General features: G+C 50.0%; 1 protein-coding gene across 18 annotated transcripts in view; it reads right to left on the bottom strand.

The window, feature by feature from the left end:
* Positions 1-20,101, bottom strand: part of FAM193A (family with sequence similarity 193 member A) — a 150,187-nt gene that overhangs the window by 76,160 nt on the left and 53,926 nt on the right. For all 18 annotated transcript variants that reach the window (XM_081579256.1, XM_081579268.1, XM_081579263.1 and 15 more), the window contains exon 2: positions 7,022-7,267. In XM_081579256.1, the coding sequence (XP_081435382.1) occupies positions 7,022-7,267 (246 nt within the window). The remainder of the gene's footprint in view (positions 1-7,021; positions 7,268-20,101) is intronic.

The raw sequence follows: 20,101 nt of genomic DNA, 5'->3' as shown, positions 1-20,101 counted from the left end.
AACCAGAGATCCCTTCAAGAAAATCAGATACCAGGGGAACATTTCATGCAGAAATGGGCACAATAAAGGACAGAAACAGTATGGACCTAACAAGCAGAAGAGATTAAGAAGAGATGGCAAGAATACACAGAAGAACTGTACAAAAAAATCTTAATGACCCAGATAACCACAATGGTGTGATCACTCACCCAGAGCCAGACATTCTGGAGTGGGAAATCAAGAGCGCCTTAGGAAGCATCACTATGAACAAAGCTAGTAGAGATGATAGAATTCCAGCTGAGCTATTTCAAATCCTAAGAGATGATGCTGTGAAAGTGCTGCACTCAATATGCTAGCAATTTTGGAAAATTTGGAAAATCCAGCAGTGGCCCACAGGACTGGAAAACTCATATGGCCCAATGAAGGGCAATGCCAAAGAGCGTTCAAACTACTACACAATTGTACTCATTTCACATGCTAGCAAGGTCATGCTCAAAATCCTCCAAGCTAGGCATCAACAAAAACTTCCCAGAACCAAAAACTTCCAGATGTACCAGCTGGATTCATAGAAAAAGCAAGAGAATTTCAGAAAAACATCTACTTCTGCTTTATTGACTACACTAAAACCTTTGACTGTGTAGATCACAACAAACTGTGGAAAATTCTTAGAGGTGAGAATACCATACCACCTTACATTACCTGCCTCCTGAGAAATCTGTATGCAGGTCAAGAAGCAACAGTTAGAACCAGACATGGAACAACGGACTGGTTCCAAATTGGGAAAGGAGCACGTCAAGGCTGCATATTGTCACCCTGCTTATTTTTAACTTATGTGCAGAGTTCGTCATGTGAAATGCCGGGCTGTATGAAGCACAAGCTGGAATCAAGATTGCTGGGAGAAATATCAATAATTTCAGATAATGCAGATGACACCACCCTTATGGCCAAAAGTGTAGAGGAACTAAAGAGCCTCTTGATGTATGTGAAAGAGGAGAGTGAAAAAGCTGGCTTAAAACAACATTCAGAAAACTAAGATGATGGCATCCAGTCCCATCACTTCATGGCAAACTGATGGGGAAAAAATGAAATACTGACAGGCTTTATTTTCTTGAGCTCCAAAATCACTGTAGATGGTGACTGCAGCCATGACATTAATTAAAAGACACTTGTTCCTTGGAAGAAAAGGTAAGACAAGTCTAGAGAGTGCATTAAAAAAGAGACATTACTTTCCTGAGAAAGGTGCATATAGTCAAAGCTATGGCTTTTCCTGTAGTCAAGTATGGATGTGAAAGTTGAACCATAAAGAAGGCTGAGCGCCAAAGAATTGATGCTTTTGAAGTGTGGTGCTGGAGAAGACTCTAGAGTCCCTTGGACTGCAAGGAGATCCAACCAGTCAATCCTAAAGGAGATCAACCCTGAATATTCACTGGAAGGACAGATGCTGAAGCTGAAGCTCCACTACTCTGGCCACCTGATGTGAAGAGCCGACTCACTGGAAAAGGTCCTGATGCTGGGAAAGATTGAGGGCAGGAGAACAAGGGGACAACAGAGGATGAGATGGTCAAATGACATCACTGACTCAATGGACATGAGTTTGAGCAAACTCTGGCAGATGGTGAAGGACAGGGAAGCCTGGCGTGCTGCAGTCCATGCATTCACAAAGAGTAGGACACTGAGCGACTGAACAGTAACAATATAGTGAGATGGAAATGAAAACACTAAATCATCTAGGAATCTCACACATGATGCTGAACAAAAGAAATCAGACACAAAGTAATGTGTGCCGCATGATACCTGTCTATAAAGTTCAAAACTCCAGAAGAGCAGGACAGCACTGCACTGGGACAGAGGTGAGGGTGTGTAACTAAGGCAGAGGAGCAGGAGGGGCGGGGGCAGGGAGGCGGATGGGCCGCAGGGCGAAGCCTGCCTGGGGGCCTTGCTGCAGCAGAAATCAACCCAAAGAGATCAGCTGTCACCGGAGGTGACAAGGATTCATCCCTCCATTAAGAAACAGGTTCTCAGGACTTCCCCGGGGTACAGTGCCTAAGACTCTGCGCTCCCATTGCAGAGGGCCTGGGTTCGATCCCTGATCAGGGAACCAGATCCTACGTGCTACAACTGAAAGACCCAGCATGCTGCAACTAAGACTCGGCTCAGCCAAAGGAATAAATTTTTTTTTTTAAAAGAAACATTTTCTCAAATGCACATCAAAACCACACTGAGATTAACACCTCTCACCTGTCAGAATGTCTTGTCATCAAAAAGACAACAAGTAACAAGGACTGATGAGGATGTGGGGAAGAGAGCCCATGCGCTGCTGGGGAAGGCGGACAGGTGCAGTCTCTGCGTGAGACCAGGAGGGGTGTCCTCAAAAAGCGAGTGACAGAGCCCACATACAACCCGGCAACGCCACGCCTGCGTAGATACTTGAGGAAAATGAAGACACTAACGTGAAAAGACACACGCGCCCCAGTGTCCACAGCAGCACTGTTGACAGCAGCCAGGACACGGACGCAGCCCGAGTGTCCCCTACAGCGGATGAAGGGGTGGTGTGTACACACGCGCGCGCGCCCCAGGAGCGGAGAAAGGGGTGGTGTGTACACACGCGCGCCCCAGGAGCGGAGAAAGGGGTAGTGTGTACACACACGCGCGCGCCCCAGGAGCGGAGAAAGGGGTGGTGTGTACACACGCGCGCGCGCCCCAGGAGCGGAGAAAGGGGTGGTGTGTACACACACGCGCCCCAGTGTCCACAGCAGCACTGTTGACAGCAGCCAGGACACGGACGCAGCCCGAGTGTCCCCTACAGCGGATGAAGGGGTGGTGTGTACACACACGCGCGCGCCCCAGGAGCGGAGAAACGGGTGGTGTGTACACACACGCGCGCCCCAGGAGCGGAGAAAGGGGTGGTGTGTACACACACGCGCCCCAGTGTCCACAGCAGCACTGTTGACAGCAGCCAGGACACGGACGCAGCCCGAGTGTCCCCTACAGCGGATGAAGGGGTGGTGTGTACACACACGCGCGCGCCCCAGGAGCGGAGAAAGGGGTGGTGTGTACACACACACGCGCCCCAGAAGCGGAGAAAGGGGTGGTGTGTACACACACGTGCCCCAGTGTCCACAGCAGCACTGTTGACAGCAGCCAGGACACGGACGCAGCCCGAGTGTCCCCTACAGCGGATGAAGGGGTGGTGTGTACACACACGCGCGCACCCCAGGAGCGGAGAAAGGGGTGGTGTGTACACACACGCGCGCGCCCCAGGAGCGGAGAAAGGGGTGGTGTGTACACACACGCACGCGCCCCAGTGTCCACAGCAGCACTGCTGACAGCAGTCAGGACATGGAAGCGACCTGGATGTCCATCAGCAGGGGAGCGGATAAAGATGTAGTGTATACATATACGTGTACACAATGGAACACTACTCAGCCATTAGAAAAAGAGAAATTTTCCATTTACAACAACACTGACGGACTTGAGGGGTATTATGCTAAGTGATATCAAGTCAGAGAAAGACAAATACTATATGATGTCACTTATATATGTGGGATCTAGAAAAATGAGACAAACCAGTGAGCATAACAGAACAGAGACTCTCAGATGCAGAGAGTCAACTAGTGGCCATCAGTAGGCAAAGGGAGGGGGAGGGACAGGGCAGGGGGAGGGGATTAAAAGACACAAACTACTGTGTATAAATTACATAAGCAACAAGTATCTAAGGATATACTGCACAGGACAGGGGAATACAGCCAATATTTTACACTAACCATTACTCCGTCACTAAGACGTGTCTGACTCTTGGGGACCCCATGGACGGCAGCACACAGCCCTTCTGTCCGCCACTATCTCCCAGAGTTTGCTCAAACCCTTGTCTGTTGAGCCGGGAAGCCATCTAACCATCTCATCCTCTGCCACCCTCTTCTCCTCCCGCCTTCAATCTTTCCCAGCATCAGAGTCTTTTCCAATGAGTCAGTTCTTCACATCAGGTGGCCGAAGTATTGGAGCTTCAGCTTCAGCATCAGGCCTTCCAATGAATATTCAGGACTGATTTCCTTCAGGATTGACTGGTTGGATCTCCTTGCAGTCCAAGGGACTCTCAAGAGTCTTCTGCAGCACCACACTTCAAAAGCATCAATTTTTTGGCACTCAGCCTTACTGACTATAAATGGAGCATAATCTTTAACAATTGTGAATCACTGCTGTACACCTGAAACTTACTGTGTATCAATTTTATCTCAACAAAAAAAACATGAAATCGCTCCTCAAGAGAGCAAACGAGGTGCACGTCTGTGCTGACTGCATAAGACCACTTACAAGACCCAACACGGACCAGCTGAGAACGTGAGGCTTCGGACGGGCGAGGTGGGGGGGTGGGGAGCGCGCGTGCGCCGACACTGAGCAGAGGGCCCCGAGGAGAGAGGGAGCCACACCAGTGAGCAACAACCGGGGTCTAATCAACAGCCTGTGTCCGCCCAGCAGAGCCCTAAAACTTGGAGAGCAAAACTGGAAATACTTCTGAGAAAAAAGCACACACACACATGGGAGATGCTAACTGACCTGAGGGGTTGGTCGGATGCGGGTCGAGTCCTCGACCCAAATGCTGAGAACACATTTTCAAGCACACATGGAACATGTAGAAAAGCCTAACCACGTATTACGAGACCAAGGCGATGGCTCATAATGTCCAGTTCTGACAAAACGTGATCCACTGGAGGAGGCAACGGCAAACCGTCCTAGCATACTTGCCGTGAGAATCTCATGAGCTGAATAAAAGGACAAAAAGATATGTGACACCAAAAGGTGAGTCCCCAGGTCGGAAGGTGTCTAACATGCTGCTGGGGAAGCGCGGAGCAGAGCTATGCTAATGGTCCAGAAAGAGCAAGGTGGGCCAAAGCGGAAAAGACACTCAGTTGTGGATGTGTCTGGTGATGAAAGTAAAATCTGATGCTGTAAAGAACAATACTGCATAGGAACCGAGAATGTTAGGTCCATGAATCAAGGTCAATTGGACGTGGTCAAGCAGGAGATGGTAAGAATAAACATTAACATCTTAGGAATCTAAAACGGACGGGAATGGGCAAATGTAATTCAGATAACCATTATATCTACTATGGAGGCAAGAATCCCATATAAGAAACGGAGTAGCCCTCAAAGCCAACAAGTGTCCAAAATGCAGTGCTTGGGCGCAACCTCAGAAATGACAGAATGATCTCAGTTCATTTTCAAGGCAAGCTATTTAACATCACAGTAATTCAAGTCTATGCCCCTACCTTTTCATACTGTGACTGACTCACTGGAAAAGACTCTGATGCTGGGAAAGACTGAACGCAGGAGGAGAAGGGGACGACAGAGGATGAGATGGCTGGAGGGCATCACCGACTCAATGGACATGAGTTTGAGTAAACTCCGGGAGTTGGTCATAGATAGGGAGGCCTGGCGTGCTGCAGTCCATGGGGTCGCAAAGAGTCAGACATGACTGAGTGACTGAACACAACTAAAAAACTGAAAAAAGACCAAATACTTTAAGTGGACAAGAAAGGAAACAAAAATAAAATAAAATGATAAAAGCACAAAGATCTGCAGGTGAAAAAACTTGAGATCAACTGTGCCATCTTTTTAATCTCTTATTCTATATCTATTCATTTCTTCATTCATTCATTTCTTCATTAACTCAAATGTTTTTTGGGTACCTAAAATGTGCCCGAGTTGGTGATGGACAGGGAAGCCTGGCACGCTGAGTCCCTGGGACACGACTGAGCGACTGCACTGACTGAGCAGTTTCCGGGAAGAAACACACAGAGAGAGCCGCCCACTTGGAGCGTGCATCCCAGTGAAGGGAGAGACGGCAGGAGTAAGTAGAACACACAGTCCATTAGAAAGAAGTGCTGAGGAGAAGCACAGGGCAGGAAAAAGGGGTGTGCGGGAGTCACACTAGCGAGAAGCCAATTTCTATTTTGATAAACGACGGGATTCTGAGTTGCAGCTGTTACAGCACTACTCCAGAAACAGGCACGTGAGCTGGGTGCTGCCTCCCAGGAAACCCTAAAACAGAAGTCACAGCTCAGCGGAGGGCAGGGAGGAGGCTTCTGCCAAGCGGCAGCAGGCTTGTGGGGGGGGGCTCCAGTGGACAGCAGCCTCGAGTCAGGAAGCAGAAAGTGCCGGTGGGGGCTGTCCTGGCCACATGCAGAGGAGCACAGAGACCACGGCCCAGAAAGCAACCAGCAGGCAGAAATCAAAGGCACAGACAAGCCCTAGAAGGCGGGGCCTCACATGGCTGCAAGGCAACCCCCCTCTAGAACCGAAAGATTAGGTCTGAAAGCCCTTTGGGGCTCCGTGGTGGTCCCGTGTCTGAGGATCTGCCTGCCGGTGTGGGGAACACAGGTTTCACCCCCGGTCTGGGAAGACCGCACACACCGTGGGGCAACTAAGCCGAGCACCACAACTACTCAGCCCATGCTCCAGAGTCGGGAGCCGCAACCACTGAAGTGCACGTGCCTGCAAGCGCCTGCCCCGTGAGAGAAGCCACCGCGGTGAGGGCCCGCAGCCCACAGCGACGTGCCCCACCGCGCTTCACACTGGGCGGAGCCCAAGTGCAGTCATCAAGACCCAGCATGGCCATGAATTAGTTAATTTAAAGAAGAAAAAACCAAAGCCTTTTCAGCACCAGGGCCCACGAAGATGCTATCTGGGCTAAAGATGCTGATGTTCTCAAGAAGGCTTCATCTAGCTGAGGCATGAAAAGGGAGGGGGCAGAGTGGGGGTGTGGAGCCTGACCTGAAAACTGCATCTGGGAGAGAATGTCAGGCACGTTTCCAGCACATGGAACCACCTAGAACTGAGTGCACAAAAAGCCGCCTAGTTTTTCAACAAAGTGTATCGGCAAAGAAATCCTGCGACTGGACTTAAGAAGCCAAAACCCGCCCTGTGGGCTGCCAAGCTTGCTGACGGAGCTGACCTGCCGACCGAGGAGGGCAGAGCCTCCCTACCAACACAGGCGCGGCCAGGAAGGGCGGCTCCTGCGGGCCGCGGCCCCGCGGGCACTCACCGCCGGCTGCTCGAGGCCACCGTGGCGCTCGTCCTTCTCCACCGAGCGCCGGCAGTCGGGGCACACCCACAGCGGCAGGTGCAGCACGCTGTGGCCCTTGGGCGCCATGGACAGGGCCAGCTTGCTTGCCGTCTTCACTCCGCCCTCTAAGAACGAAGAGTCTTTCCGCTCACTTCTGCACAGAAGACAGTAGTCCCCAGCGGGGTAGGGCGGTGTTCTATGATTCATGCCAAAATTAAAAGGAGTCTGGAACAGAAAAAAGGAAAAAAAAAGGTTTTTCAAAACATGAGCCACAAAGCCACGATCATTCACACTTTATAGTTCTAAAACTTTAATGCACACGCATGTTCACACTGAGAAACATCAAACAGGGAATTTGTTGAATACAATTGTGCCGAGCATTCTAGAAACTCGTAATACATACCTCAAATAAAAGAGCAATAGCATAAAGAACATCTAAGGAGGAGGCAGAAATCTGTCTTCACTGCTTCACTCCGACTTCTGTATTCCCCCCACATGCTAGAAAGCGTCAGCCTCAATTCAGACTGAGAAAGTACCAGGACATTTTCTTTTTTCTTTTAACCATCAACAAAGTTCAGGGAATCCCCTGGAGGTCTAGTGGTTGGGACTCCTTGCTTTCACTGCCGAGGGCTTGGGTTCAACTCGGGTTGAGGACCTAAGATCCCACAAGCCGCTCAGTGCAGCCAAAAACAGCAAAAAAGGTCAAAGCCACGATTCTAGAGATGTCTAAGCTCAGGGCGGAGGCGGCAATCTGGCTTCAGTGCACCTACAGAGCCAAGCCGCCTCTGAGGCGGGCTGTCCAAGCTCAAGTCAAGATAAACATCTAGGACCTGACAGCAGCCACACATCCAAGACCAGCCTCCCTCCAAGCGTGTCAGCAGTTATGAACTCAAGTCCAGCCCCACTATCTACATCCACTTTGCAAACAGGTCCTAAACTGAAGGGTGAGGGTGGCAGCAGGAAGAAGAAAGATCATGACTCCAGATCCTAATATCAACCTCGCTATCAGAAAAATAAAATCAGCCTTAAAAACACACAAACAGGCACCCAGGTTTAAAACAGGCCTAAAGTCACCAGTGGCACCCCACTCCAGTACTCTTGCCTGGAAAATCCCACGGACGGAGGAGCCTGGTAGGCTGCAGTCCATGGGGTCGCTAAGAGTCGGACACGACTGAGCGACTTCACTTTCACTTTTCCCTTTCATGCACTGGAGAAGGAAATGGCAACCCACTCCAGTGTTCTTGCCTGGAGAATCCCAGGGACGGCGGAGCCTGGTGGGCTGCCGTCTCTGGGGTCACACAGAGCCGGACACGACTGACGCGACTTAGCAGCAGCAGCGAAGTCACCAGGTGAGCAAGTAGCAGCAAGATTTTAATCCCCATCAGCATGAGCCCAGAGGCATCGTGTGCTCCTCAGCGGAACCGCCCTGCAAACCCCGGAGAGCCGCTCGGGAGAGGCGCGCCCGCCACGGGGGAGCAGGAGGCCAGGCACAGGCTTCCCGAAGCAGCCTCGCCGGCCAGGCCTCTCCAGTCCCCTGCTCTGCACTCGGCCCGGCGCCACCCCCCCCCCCCCCGCACCGCGTCCTCACCGGGCCGCGCACCGCCATGGGCTGGCCTGACACATGCCCTGATGTGACTGCCGCCACAACGAATGGCCAGCGCGCTCCCAAGGGGACCTCAGGCTGACGGTCAGAATGAAAACGAGAGATTACAAGGCGGAGTGACAGCACCGCTAAGACACAGAAGCGTACACGTCTGTTCTTACCTGCCTACGGAAACCAGCGATCAAACCTGCTTCCACCCGTCACACCCACAGGTGCGCCCTGGGCTTAACCCGCCCAGCTCAGCAGCCACCTGAGTGTCTGAGTGGGCTCACCTGAGGGCGCTCACCTGAATGGCTGAGCGCGGCTGCCCATGGGAGCAGCTGCCCTTCTCTGTCCCAACAGATCCCAAGCCCATCGCTGGCGGGACAGCCCCAGGCCTCAGACCTCTCCAGGCTGCCTTTCTACCCAGATCAGGAGACGCTGGGCCCAAGGTGACAAAGGTCCCCAGCAGAATCAGAATGTTAAGAGGCAGAAGTGACTTGAGAGCACCCAGCTCAGGGTCCATCCACGCAGGGCTTTCCTGGGAGCCCACTGTGGGCCGTGACACTGGCCCAGGCACAGAGACACATGGTGAGGAAACCAAGATCCCGCCGGGAGGGAGTGTAATTCTCGTCAAACACAAGGACAAGGTAAAACATCTGTGGTCTCAAGTCACACAATGTTAGACAGGGGTGACTGAGCAGAGAAAGCAAGAAACAGTGTCTGGAGTTGAGGACAATGCCATTCGTCACTGCAACCATCGAGGGCCTCCCTGAGAAGACGTCTCACGTCGGGAGCTGTGGCCAGAAGCCTTAGGGCGCGGACAGAGGAGAAGGGGGCAGGGAGCCGTGGGGCCTGTCCTCACGCACATCTGGACAGGGGGACAGGATGTGCGAGGTGAAGAGATGCGAGAAGGGAAGGGGCGAAGAGGCCAGGGTGAAACCTCTGCAAAGGCGGCGCCCCCGGGACGGGGAGGGGGTCAGACGTCGGGGACAGGAGAGAGGCTGAACTGCGTGTGGAGCAGCGCCACGGTGAGAACGGCTCCGCCACAGGGGTCTGGCACAGACTGCGCACGGGTCAGACGCCCGGTCCTGCTGGTCCAAGAGAGCGGCGTCGGACAAGTAAACACAGACAGAACCCCCGACAGCCCACTGCACTACGTGCTTCTCCGCCAGAATGAAGACACGAAGCTGCCAAGGGTGCAGAGCGGACGAGGAGGACAGTGCGGCTTTGATGAGAGCGGAGCCAAGCTGAGACCCGAGGGCTAAGGCAACACAGAGAGAAACAGCCGCGGGAGGAGCGCCAGTGCAGGGGGCGGCTGTGGACACGGGTCCTTCGGGCGAAGGATGCAGGTTGGAGGGGAGGCTTGGGGCTGAAGACGAGGGGCAGGGGCTGCTCAGATGGGGGCCCTGTGAGGGGGCTGGAGGCTGCTCAGAAGGGGCGTGCGTAGACCCAGGTTTCTCCTTATAGAGAAACCCTGGCGTGTGAACAACGAACTCTGGGGTGGTCATCGTATGTGAGGTGAGCCCAGGGGAGGAGAGCAGTCAGACTTTGGGGGCTCACCTGCCCGGGCAGGGGGCCCCCGGAAGCGGAGGACGGGCTGCAGAGGTGAAGAGCAGGCGTCGACGCTGGCGCGTTAACCACCCAGACAGCGTGGAGCCAGACACCCGGGAGGGTGGGATTTCCGGGGGGAGCGCAGACACGTCCTGAGCCGAGTTCAAACCTTCCGACACCCGGAGACTCCACTCAGCACGGCAGCGGGTCCTCGAGGTGGCAGCGCTGCCCTGACCCTGTCTCCTCACCGCCTCGCCCTCCCGCCCCGCCACAGGCCACCGCGCAGAGTTCCCACTCCACTGATTTATGGGGCAACTCCTGGAATTGTCTGCGACCAAAGGCATCACGCAGCATCTCCTCTTCTGTCGGGCTTCTCTGAGTATCATCACTTGGAGATGATTCCTAGTGTGGATCATGAGACTGTTCCTTCCACTCCCGAGCAGTGTCCCCTGCAGATAAGCCACAGCTCCCTTATCCCTTCTACTGTCTGCACACAGGCAGCCTGTCTCCCGTTTGCAGCTTCACAAACAGTAGTTGCTATGAACACTCATGTATAAATCTTGCTGGGAACACATGGTTTGCTTCTCTTGCATGAATACCAAGGAACAGAATAACTGGGGTGTCTAACTTCTAAGAAACTGCCAGGACCTCCCGGCAGTCCAGGGGTTAGGGCTCTGCGCTTCCAATGCGGGGGCACAGGGACCCTGGTCAGGGAACTAAGATGCCACACGTCATGCGGCTTGACCAGAAAAAAAAAAACCCGAATTGCCAAACTTCTCCCAAAGAGCACTGATAAGGAGTTTCAGCTAACTGACATCCTCATCAATGAGGTTTCGATTGTAACCACCATAATCAATGTGTAGCACTGTCTCAACGTGGTTTTCTTAATAATACATTAAATATCTTTTCACAGGCTTATACAGTATCTATTGAAATTTTTGGCCTACCTTAAGGTTGATGAATTTTATTATTCTTAAGACAGTTAGCTTTTGGTTTCATGATTTTTCCATATTAAAAAAATTTTTGTTTTACTGCATTTTGCTTTTATATTATTATTTCATTAGAGTATCTTCGGGTATAATCGGCTCTTTGACTTTCTACTTTCTTAAGGTGGAAGCACAGGACAGTGAATCTTTTCTCTTGCAGATGGTTAATGCTGTAAATGTCCCTATTAAGCACTGCTTTGGCTGTATTTTACAAATTTTGATATGCTGTGTTTTCATTCTCATTCAGTTCAAAATATGCAACCATGAAATTAAAACACACTTGCTCCTTGGAAGAAAAGCTATGACAAACCTAGACGGTGTATTAAAAAGCAGAGACATTACTTTGTCAACAAAGGTCCACATAGTCAAAGTTGTGGTTTTTCCAGTAGTCATGTACGGATGTGAAAGTTGGACAATATAGAAAGCTGGGCGCCGAAGAATTGATGCTTTTGAATTGTGGTTACTAAAGACAACTCTTGAGAATTCCTTGGAAAGCAAGGAGATCAAACCAGTCCATCCTAAAGGAAATCAGTCCTGAATATTCACTGGAAGGACTGATGCTGAAGCTGAAGGTCCAATACTTAGGCCACCTGATGCGAAGAACTGACTCACTGGAAAAGACTCTGATGCTGGGAAAGATCAACGGTGGGAGGAGAAGGGGACGACAGAGGATGAGATGGTTGGATGGCATCATAGACTCAAGGACATGAGTTTGAGCAAACTCCGGGAGATAGTAAAGGACAGAGAGGCCCGGTGTGCTGCAGTCCACGGGGTCATGAAGAGTCGGACACGACTCACTGACTGAACAGCAATAATCTACTACAGGCAAATGAAAAACTGTTATCAGAGTACCTCTAACTTCTCATACTGCAGTTTGCATCCCTTTACAAATCTGAAGGTACCTGAAAATCATGGTAACCAGTCATTTTGTAAAGGACGTTAACAGTCTTCATAGCAATATCCAGAAATCACCAGAAGGGAGAGAAAAACCACATAAATAGAACAGAGACTCAGAAAGGCTTTTAGTCAGTCCCTAAATGGGTCAGTCCGGAGAAGGCAATGGCACCCCATTCCAGTACTGTCGCCTGGAAAATCCCATGGACGGAGGAGCCTGGTAGGCTGCAGTTCAAGGGGTCACGAAGAGTCGGACACGACTGAACGACTTCACTTTTACTTTTCACTTTCATGTATTGGAGAAGGAAATGGCAACGCATTCTTGCCTGGAGAATCCCAGGGACGGGGGAGCTTGGTGGGCTGCCGTGTATGGGGTCGCACAGAGTCAGACACGACTGAAGTGACTTAGCAGCAGCAGCAAATGGGTCAGTCATATTTTAAAATTCAGTGACCTGAAGTAATTCCAAAAGTAGCCATTCACATAGCTGGTGAGCCCAAGCCATCAAACCCAGCCCTGCCGACCTGCGCAGAGGCACGGCCAACCCCTTCACCAGCCCTCCCACCATCACCACCACGCCCTTGGCCACAGGGGGACAGCTGCCTCACGGAGAACCACGGCAGAGGCTAGCCAGGGACCTGCCCATACAAGACTGTTCCCCACAGACAGCGCCTGCTTTCTGCAGGACCCTTTACCTCCCATAACAGAGTTGATGACGCTGAGTTAGTCTCCGGGGTTGTTAATAAAATTGTTACGGTCCGAAAACTTCACAAGGCGGGGACCGGAGTTAGGGCCACGGGCACAGGGACTTTGTGGGATGGTTAAGAGTGTTAGGGGACAGGGAGGCGTGCCTCTGCCCAGGAGCTGGAGAGCGAGGGGAGCGGAGATGCAGACAGCCAGCTCGGGGCAGGTGGAGCAGAGGCCTGCACAGGGACCAGGGGAGGGCACACAGGTGGGCAGCAGCAGCAGGCGGGCTGGGCTCAGGGTCCCCACACCGACTGCAGTGTCTGCTTCGGAGATCCTGGCCGGGTATGCAGGGGCTGCCAAGGCCTCTGCTCTCCTCTGGTCTCTCAACAAGGGACACTCTGAACACATCATTCAAGACCAGAAGAAACCCGACGCTGCAGAGAGGGAAGGACGATGGCTGCATGACATGCTGCTGACAGGGGCGTGAAGGTGCCAACCACCTTTGTGGGAAACCACTCGTCGGCCTGCACAGCGCCCCCAGGCATGCTCACCCCACCGGCGCCTCCTCACCTCCGGCGCAGGCACCAGGCCCTGTCATCTGCCTGAGGACTCTTCCACTGACCAGGCCCTTTGTTAGGTCATCCGTTTTTCCGTCTTTCCTGCATCATCTCCATTAGGATACAAACATGCTATTACTCCTCCCAGGCTGAAGAGACAAAACACTCTCCTCTTAACCTCACTTTCACCCCCAGGTACTAACTGCCAATCTTTTCCTTCCTTTTCAGCAACGCCTTCTGAGCTGTCCACTCCAACTCTAAGAGAAATGTAATGCAAGTTACAAACATGAACCGTGTAGTAAGTTAAAACCAAAAACACAGGTAAAAAGGAGATGACACAGCCAGCGGAACGGCCAGAAGGCAGGACACCGAGAGCGCAAGCCGGCGAGGCTACGCGGCAGCAGAAGCCCTCACAGTGCTGGTGGGGTGCAGACGGCACCCCGCTCTGCAGCACAGGCTGAGGGCTTCTCAGCAGGCAGACACCCCCCACCACACAACCGAGCGACCGTGCTCCTCAGAAGTTACCCAATGAAAACCGACGTCCACACCAACGCCTGCACAGTTCCTAACAGCTTTACTCATGGTTGCCAGAACTTGGAAGCAACCAAAATCTCTTTCAGAAGGTGAGTGGATGAATACACGGGGGTGCCTCCAGACAACAGATTATTACTCAGAGCTAAAGAGAAACGACTTATCAAGCCATGGGAAGACGGGGAGGAACCCTACATGTCTATGATTAAATGAAAGGAGCCAATCTGAAAAGGCTATCAACTCTGTGATCCCTCTGACATTCTGGAGAACTATGCAGACACTACAAGGTAAGTGGCTGTCAGGGATGGGGAGGGCGGGCACAGGCAGGACGCAAAGGGCTTCTGAATCAGCGAAACGACTCTGTGCGACACCACAGCAGTGCCCACGTGCCACTCGACATCTGTCCAACCCACAGCGTGCACAGAACCCAGAGGGGCCCTGATGGGACGGCAGACTCCAGGCGATGACGCGCCAGCGAAGTTCACCGGCTCTGACAGACCGCGGTGGGGATGCCAACGCTGTGCGGGCTCTGCATGCGTGAGGGTATATGGGAACCTGCTGCACTTTCTGCTGAAACTGAAAGTGCTCTAAGAAAAACATCTATTAAACACCTCCCCCACAAAGGACAGGTGAACTCTGGTAAGATTTTATTTCACTCAATGTTGCTGTTCAGCCACTAAGCCGTGTGCGCCCCTCTGCGCCCCGATGGACGCAGCATGCCAGGCTCCTCTGTCCTCCATCATCCTCAAGAGCCTTCTCAGGCTCACATCCACTCAGGCAGTGGTGCCGTCTAACCATCTCAGCCTCTGCCACCCTCTTCTCCTTTGGCCTGCAATCTTTCCCAGCATTAGGGTCTTTTCCAATGAGTCACGGTACTGAAGAAGACTCTCGAGAGTCCCGTGGACTGCAAGGAGATCAGACCAGCCAATCCTAAAGGAAATTAACCCCAAAACGATGCTGAAGCACCAATACTTTGGCCACCTGATGCCGAGAAGCCAACGCACTGGAACAGACTTACTGAACTCAATATATGCACAATATTGTCACATCAAAGGTAACCAACAGACAGTGAGATATTTTACATTCTTTTCTCATACTAGGTTGTCAGTATGTGGATGTGTTCACACATAAAGCACACCAGGGGCTGCAGAGCCCCACGTGGCCAGGGGACCCATGCTGACCTGCGCACGTCAGGGTGACTCTAGGCCCTCCCCTCCAGCAGGGCCCCTGCCTACCGATCCTGCAGGCCCACACTGATGCCATCAGCATGAGATGCAAGAGCTCACTTCCTCCTTCCTGACATTCTGTCTTCGCCTGGCCGCCTAGTGGGCTCACCCTCTTGGTTTTTTCTGAGAACCGACTCCAAACCCTGAGCCTGTCGACCCTGTCGACCACAGCCTTGTCTAACTCAGTGAAACTATGAGCCGTGCCGTGTAGGGCCACCCGAGAACAGACGGGTCATGGTGGAGAATTCAAACAAAACATGGTCCACTGGAGAAGGGAATGGCAAACCACTTCAGTATTCTTGCCTGAGAACCCCATGAACAGTATGAAAAGGCGAAAAGATAGGACACTGAAAGATGAACTCCCCAGGTCAGTAGGTGCCCAATATGCTACTGGAGATCAGTGGGGAAATAACTCCAGAAAGAATGAAGACATGGAGCCAAAGCAAAAACAACACTCAGTCGGGGGTATGACTGGTGATGGAAGTAAAGTCCAATGCTGTAAAAAGCAATATTGCATAGCAACCTGGAATGTTAGGTCCATGAGTCAAGGCAAATTAGAAGTGGTCAAGCAGGAGATGGCAAGAGTGTACATCGACATTTTGGGAATCAGTGCACTAAGAGGGACTGGAATGGGCGAATTTAACTGAGATGACCATTATATCTACTACTGTGGGCAGGAATCCCTTAGACGAAATGGAGTAGCCCTCATGGTCAACGAAAGAGTCCGAAATGCAGTACTTGGGTGTAATCTCAAAAACGCAGAATGATCTCTGTTTGTTTCCAAGGCAAACCATACAATATCACAGTAATCCAAGTCTATGCCCCAATCACTAGTGCCGGAGAAGCTGAGGTTGAATGATTCTATGAAGACCTACAAGAACGTAGAGAACTAACACCCAAAAAAGATGTCCTTTTCATCATACGAGACTGGAATGCCCAAGTAGGAAGTCAAGAGATACCTGGAGTAAAGGCAAGTTTGGCCTTGGAGTACAGAATGAAGCAGGGCAAAGGCTTAAACAGTTTTGCCAAGAGAACGCACTGGTCATAGCAAACAACCTCTTCCAACAACACAAGAGACAACTCCACACATGGACATCATCAGATGGTCAATACCAAAATTAGATTGATTACATTCTTTGCAGCCAAAGATGGAAAAGCTCTATACAGTCAGCAAAAACAAGACTGGTAGCTGACTGTGGCTCAGATAATGAACTCATTACAAAATTCAAATTTAAATTGAAGAAAGTAGGGAAAAACATCAGGCCATTCAGGTATGACCTAAATTAAATCCTTTAAAATTATACAGTGGAAGTGACAAATAGATTCCAGGGACTGGACTTGTCAGATAGAGTTCCTAAAGAACCACAGACAGAGGAACCTGACACGGTACAGGAGGTGGTGATCAAAACCATCCCCAAGAAAAAGAAATGCAAAAAAGCAAAATGGTTGCCTGAAGAGGCCTTATAAATTGAGAAAAGAAGTGAACAGCAAAGGAGAAAAGGAGAGATACATCCATCTGAATGCAGCATTCCAAAGAAAAGCAAGGAGAGACAAGACAGCCTTCCTCAGTGCAAAGAAATAGAGGAAAACAACACAATGGGAAAGACTAAACATCTCTTCAAGAAAATTAAGAGATTCCAAGGGACCATTTCATGCAATGTTCAAAATACGAAATGCCAGGCTGGAGGAAACACAAGATGGAATCAAGATTACCGGAAGAAATAGCAGTAACCTCAGATACGCAGATGACACCACCCTTATGGCAGAAAGTGAAGAAGAACTCAAGAGCCTCTTGATGGACGTGGAAGAGGAGAGTGAAAAAGCTGGCTTAAAACTCAACATTCAGAAAACGAAGTTCATGGCATCTGGTCCCATCACTTCATGACAAACAGATGGGGAAACAATGGAAACAGTGACAGATTTTATTTTCTTGGGCTCCAAAATCACTGCAGATGGTGACTGCAGCCATGAAGTTAAAAGATGCTTGCTGCTTGGAAGGAAAGTTATGACCAACCTAGACAGCATATTAAAAAGCAGAGACATTCCTTTGCCAACAAAGGTCCGTCTAGTCAAAGTTATGGTTTTTCCAGTAGTCATTTATGGATGTGAAAGTTGGGACAGTAAAGAAGGCTGAGTGCCGAAGAACTGATGCTTTTGAACTGTGGTGTTGAGGAAGACTCTTGAGAGTCCCTTGGACTGCAAGGAGATCCAACCAGTCCATCCTAAAGGAAATCAGTCCTGAATATTCATTGGAAGAACTGATGTTGAAGCTGAAACTCCAATACTCTGGCCACCTGATGCGAAGAGCTGACTCACTGGAAAAGACCCTGATTCTGGGAAAGATTGAAGGCGGGAGGAGAAGGGGACGACAGAGGATGAGATGGTTGGATGGCATCACTGACGCGATGGACATGAGTTTGCGTAAAGTCCAGGAGTTGGTGATGGACAGGGAGGCCTGGCGTGCTGCAGTCCATGGGGTCACAAAGAGTGAGACAGGACTGAGCTACTGAACTGAACTGAGACAAAGTATCTGCAACACAGATGCAACAGGCCAACTTCCTAAATACATACAGCAGCTTCCAATCATTCCAACACCATTACACTGTTAGTGTGACTGTCATCCTCACTTCATTAAAGAGGAGACTGAGGTGTGTACTTTACAAGACTTGTTCAAGTTTGTCTCAGAGCAAGGATTCACACCCAGGCAAGCTGGCTCCAGACCACTGGAGGGTGTGCTGGGGTCACTTCCTGGGCGAGAAGGCCTCTTGGATGAAGGCCACCGTCCCAGAGAGGCTGAGTCTAAAAGGGCACCAGTCAAACACTCGCAGATTAGAGAATATCAGCAAAGCCAAAAGCTACTTCTTTGAAAAGACCCATAAAATAGACAAATATTGATAAGACTCATTAAGGGAAAAAGTACAAAAAAACCAACATCAAAAACGAAAAAGACATCATTACAGATCAAGCAATCACTTAAAATAATAAGGATATTGTCAACATCTTTAGGTCAAACTTTAGATGAGAGTTTGATGAAGTGCTGAAACAATTTCTAGAAAATACAACTTTTCAAAATAGACAAATAGAAAATGGAACAACACTATAATTATTAAATTAACTCAAACGTGTAACTCCAAGCCAAGATGGTTTACACCAAAAATTTAATAAGAAAAACATATCTGATTTTAGACAAACTATTGCAGATAACAGAAAAGAGTACATACTGAAAATTAACCATAATCGGTATACCCAAATGTGACCGAGAGAAAGGAAAACCCAATTTACTCTCACTCGTGACAACAGATGAAAAAGTCCTAAATTAATTTATGAACAAACCCAATCCAGCAACACAGAGAAAAGGATATTCCCATGACCAAATGGGTTTACCAGGAAAGCAAAGTTGGTGTAACACTGAGATGCTTTTCTAATTACTCCATCACATTAAAGAGTAAGAGACAAGTATCATGTAATTAAAACAGATGCAGTGTGTGTGCACACACGCATTTCATCACTCAGTCGTGTCCGACTCTTTGCGACCCCATGGACTGTAGCTCCCCAGGCTCCTCTATCCATGAGATTTCTCACACAAGAATACTGCAGTGGGCTGCCATTTCCTCCTCCAAGGGATCTTCCCAACCCAGGGATTGAATCCACGTCTGTGTCTCCTGCGCTGCAGGCAAATTCTTTACCCACTGAGCCATCAGGGAAGGTCAAATATATGCAGAATAAGCTTTTAATAATACTGAATATCCATTCATCAGTAAAAAGCACTTGTAGTATATGAGGAACATAAGGTAACTTAGACTGATAAAGGCCATCTTGAAAAAAGAACCCTATTATCACTAAACATAAGGATGAACGGAAAGTGTTCCTCTTCAGATCAGGAATGAGATGAAGGTGCTGACGACCATCATTTCTACTCAGCAGAGATCCCAGCCAGTATAGTAAAGTAAGAAAAAAAAAGGACTGATGACTAGAAAAGGGGGGGAGAAGTGTCATTATTTGCAGATAGTACGACTGCACACACAAAAAATCCAAAAGGATGTAAAGATCAATAAGGAGAATAGTTTATAAAGGTTGATTTTTTTTTAATATTTCTGATACTGCTGACTTATCACCTCTGAAAAGAAAACTCAAGCATGGCCCTCAGCGCCATGGAAGTGCTGGCGGCTGTGGCTGGTGTGCACCGCAGTGCTGAGAGGGAGCGCAGTCTGCTGGAGGTGTGCCAGGGCTGGGGATGCGGCTGGCGGATGGGGCCCGGCACACACAGGAGAACCGAGTCAAGAGTAAACCTGGTGAAGATAACGTAGCCAGGTTTCCACTGTAGACGAGACAGACACACACAGCAAGAGGGAAGGCGAGTAACAAACTCCAAACGTTGGACCGGAACTGCAGACTCAGTGTGAGCTCCTGGTTTCAACAGATCCCCATTTTTACCTGCAAATACTACTGTCCGTTAAAGCAGGGCTCCTTGGATGGACTGTGGAAGAGAGAACTCAAGGTGAGAAGGAACATCCGGTTGCTAAAGTAAGGAAATGCTCCAAGAATCCAAGGATTCAGCAGCCAGCCGGAAGGGGCTCCCAGCGCTCAGCTTGATCCTGTGCATGAAACAGGAAACTACACAAAAACCAAACAGGAAACCATAGTCCATAATGACCCCAGGACTATACAAACAGCAAGGAAGAAAGGAAAGTGCTAGCTTGCTGCACAATGTCAACAAGTACAGAAGGAATGACGGAATTGGAAGAGCACCGTTTTGCTACCACTGAGTTAATGGAGTCAACCGCGAGTTACTACTGGATGCTAAATCAGAGGGAGAAAGCTTGATGAGAAAACAGGATATTTATGATGATAAAGTATTTCTCTGCAAAAGACATATTACTTAACACAAAATATTGTTAACTTTACAGTGAAGATGCTGGTCAGACACCACCTTAACCACGTGTTAAGAGTTACCAACACCTGTCATGGAACGAACCAACATCACAAACTCCTAAGATGACGTACTGCAAAGAATAAAACATGATTTGTGCGGAATTCCTGTCAA

The sequence above is a fragment of the Giraffa tippelskirchi genome, chromosome 1 (genome assembly GCF_054371585.1).
Source record: "Giraffa tippelskirchi isolate mGirTip1 chromosome 1, T2T-mGirTip1v1.2.pri, whole genome shotgun sequence".
NCBI classification, from domain to species: domain Eukaryota; kingdom Metazoa; phylum Chordata; class Mammalia; order Artiodactyla; family Giraffidae; genus Giraffa; species Giraffa tippelskirchi.
The sequence above is the reverse complement of the archived record's forward strand: the minus strand, read 5'-3'. Positions and strand labels throughout refer to the sequence as shown.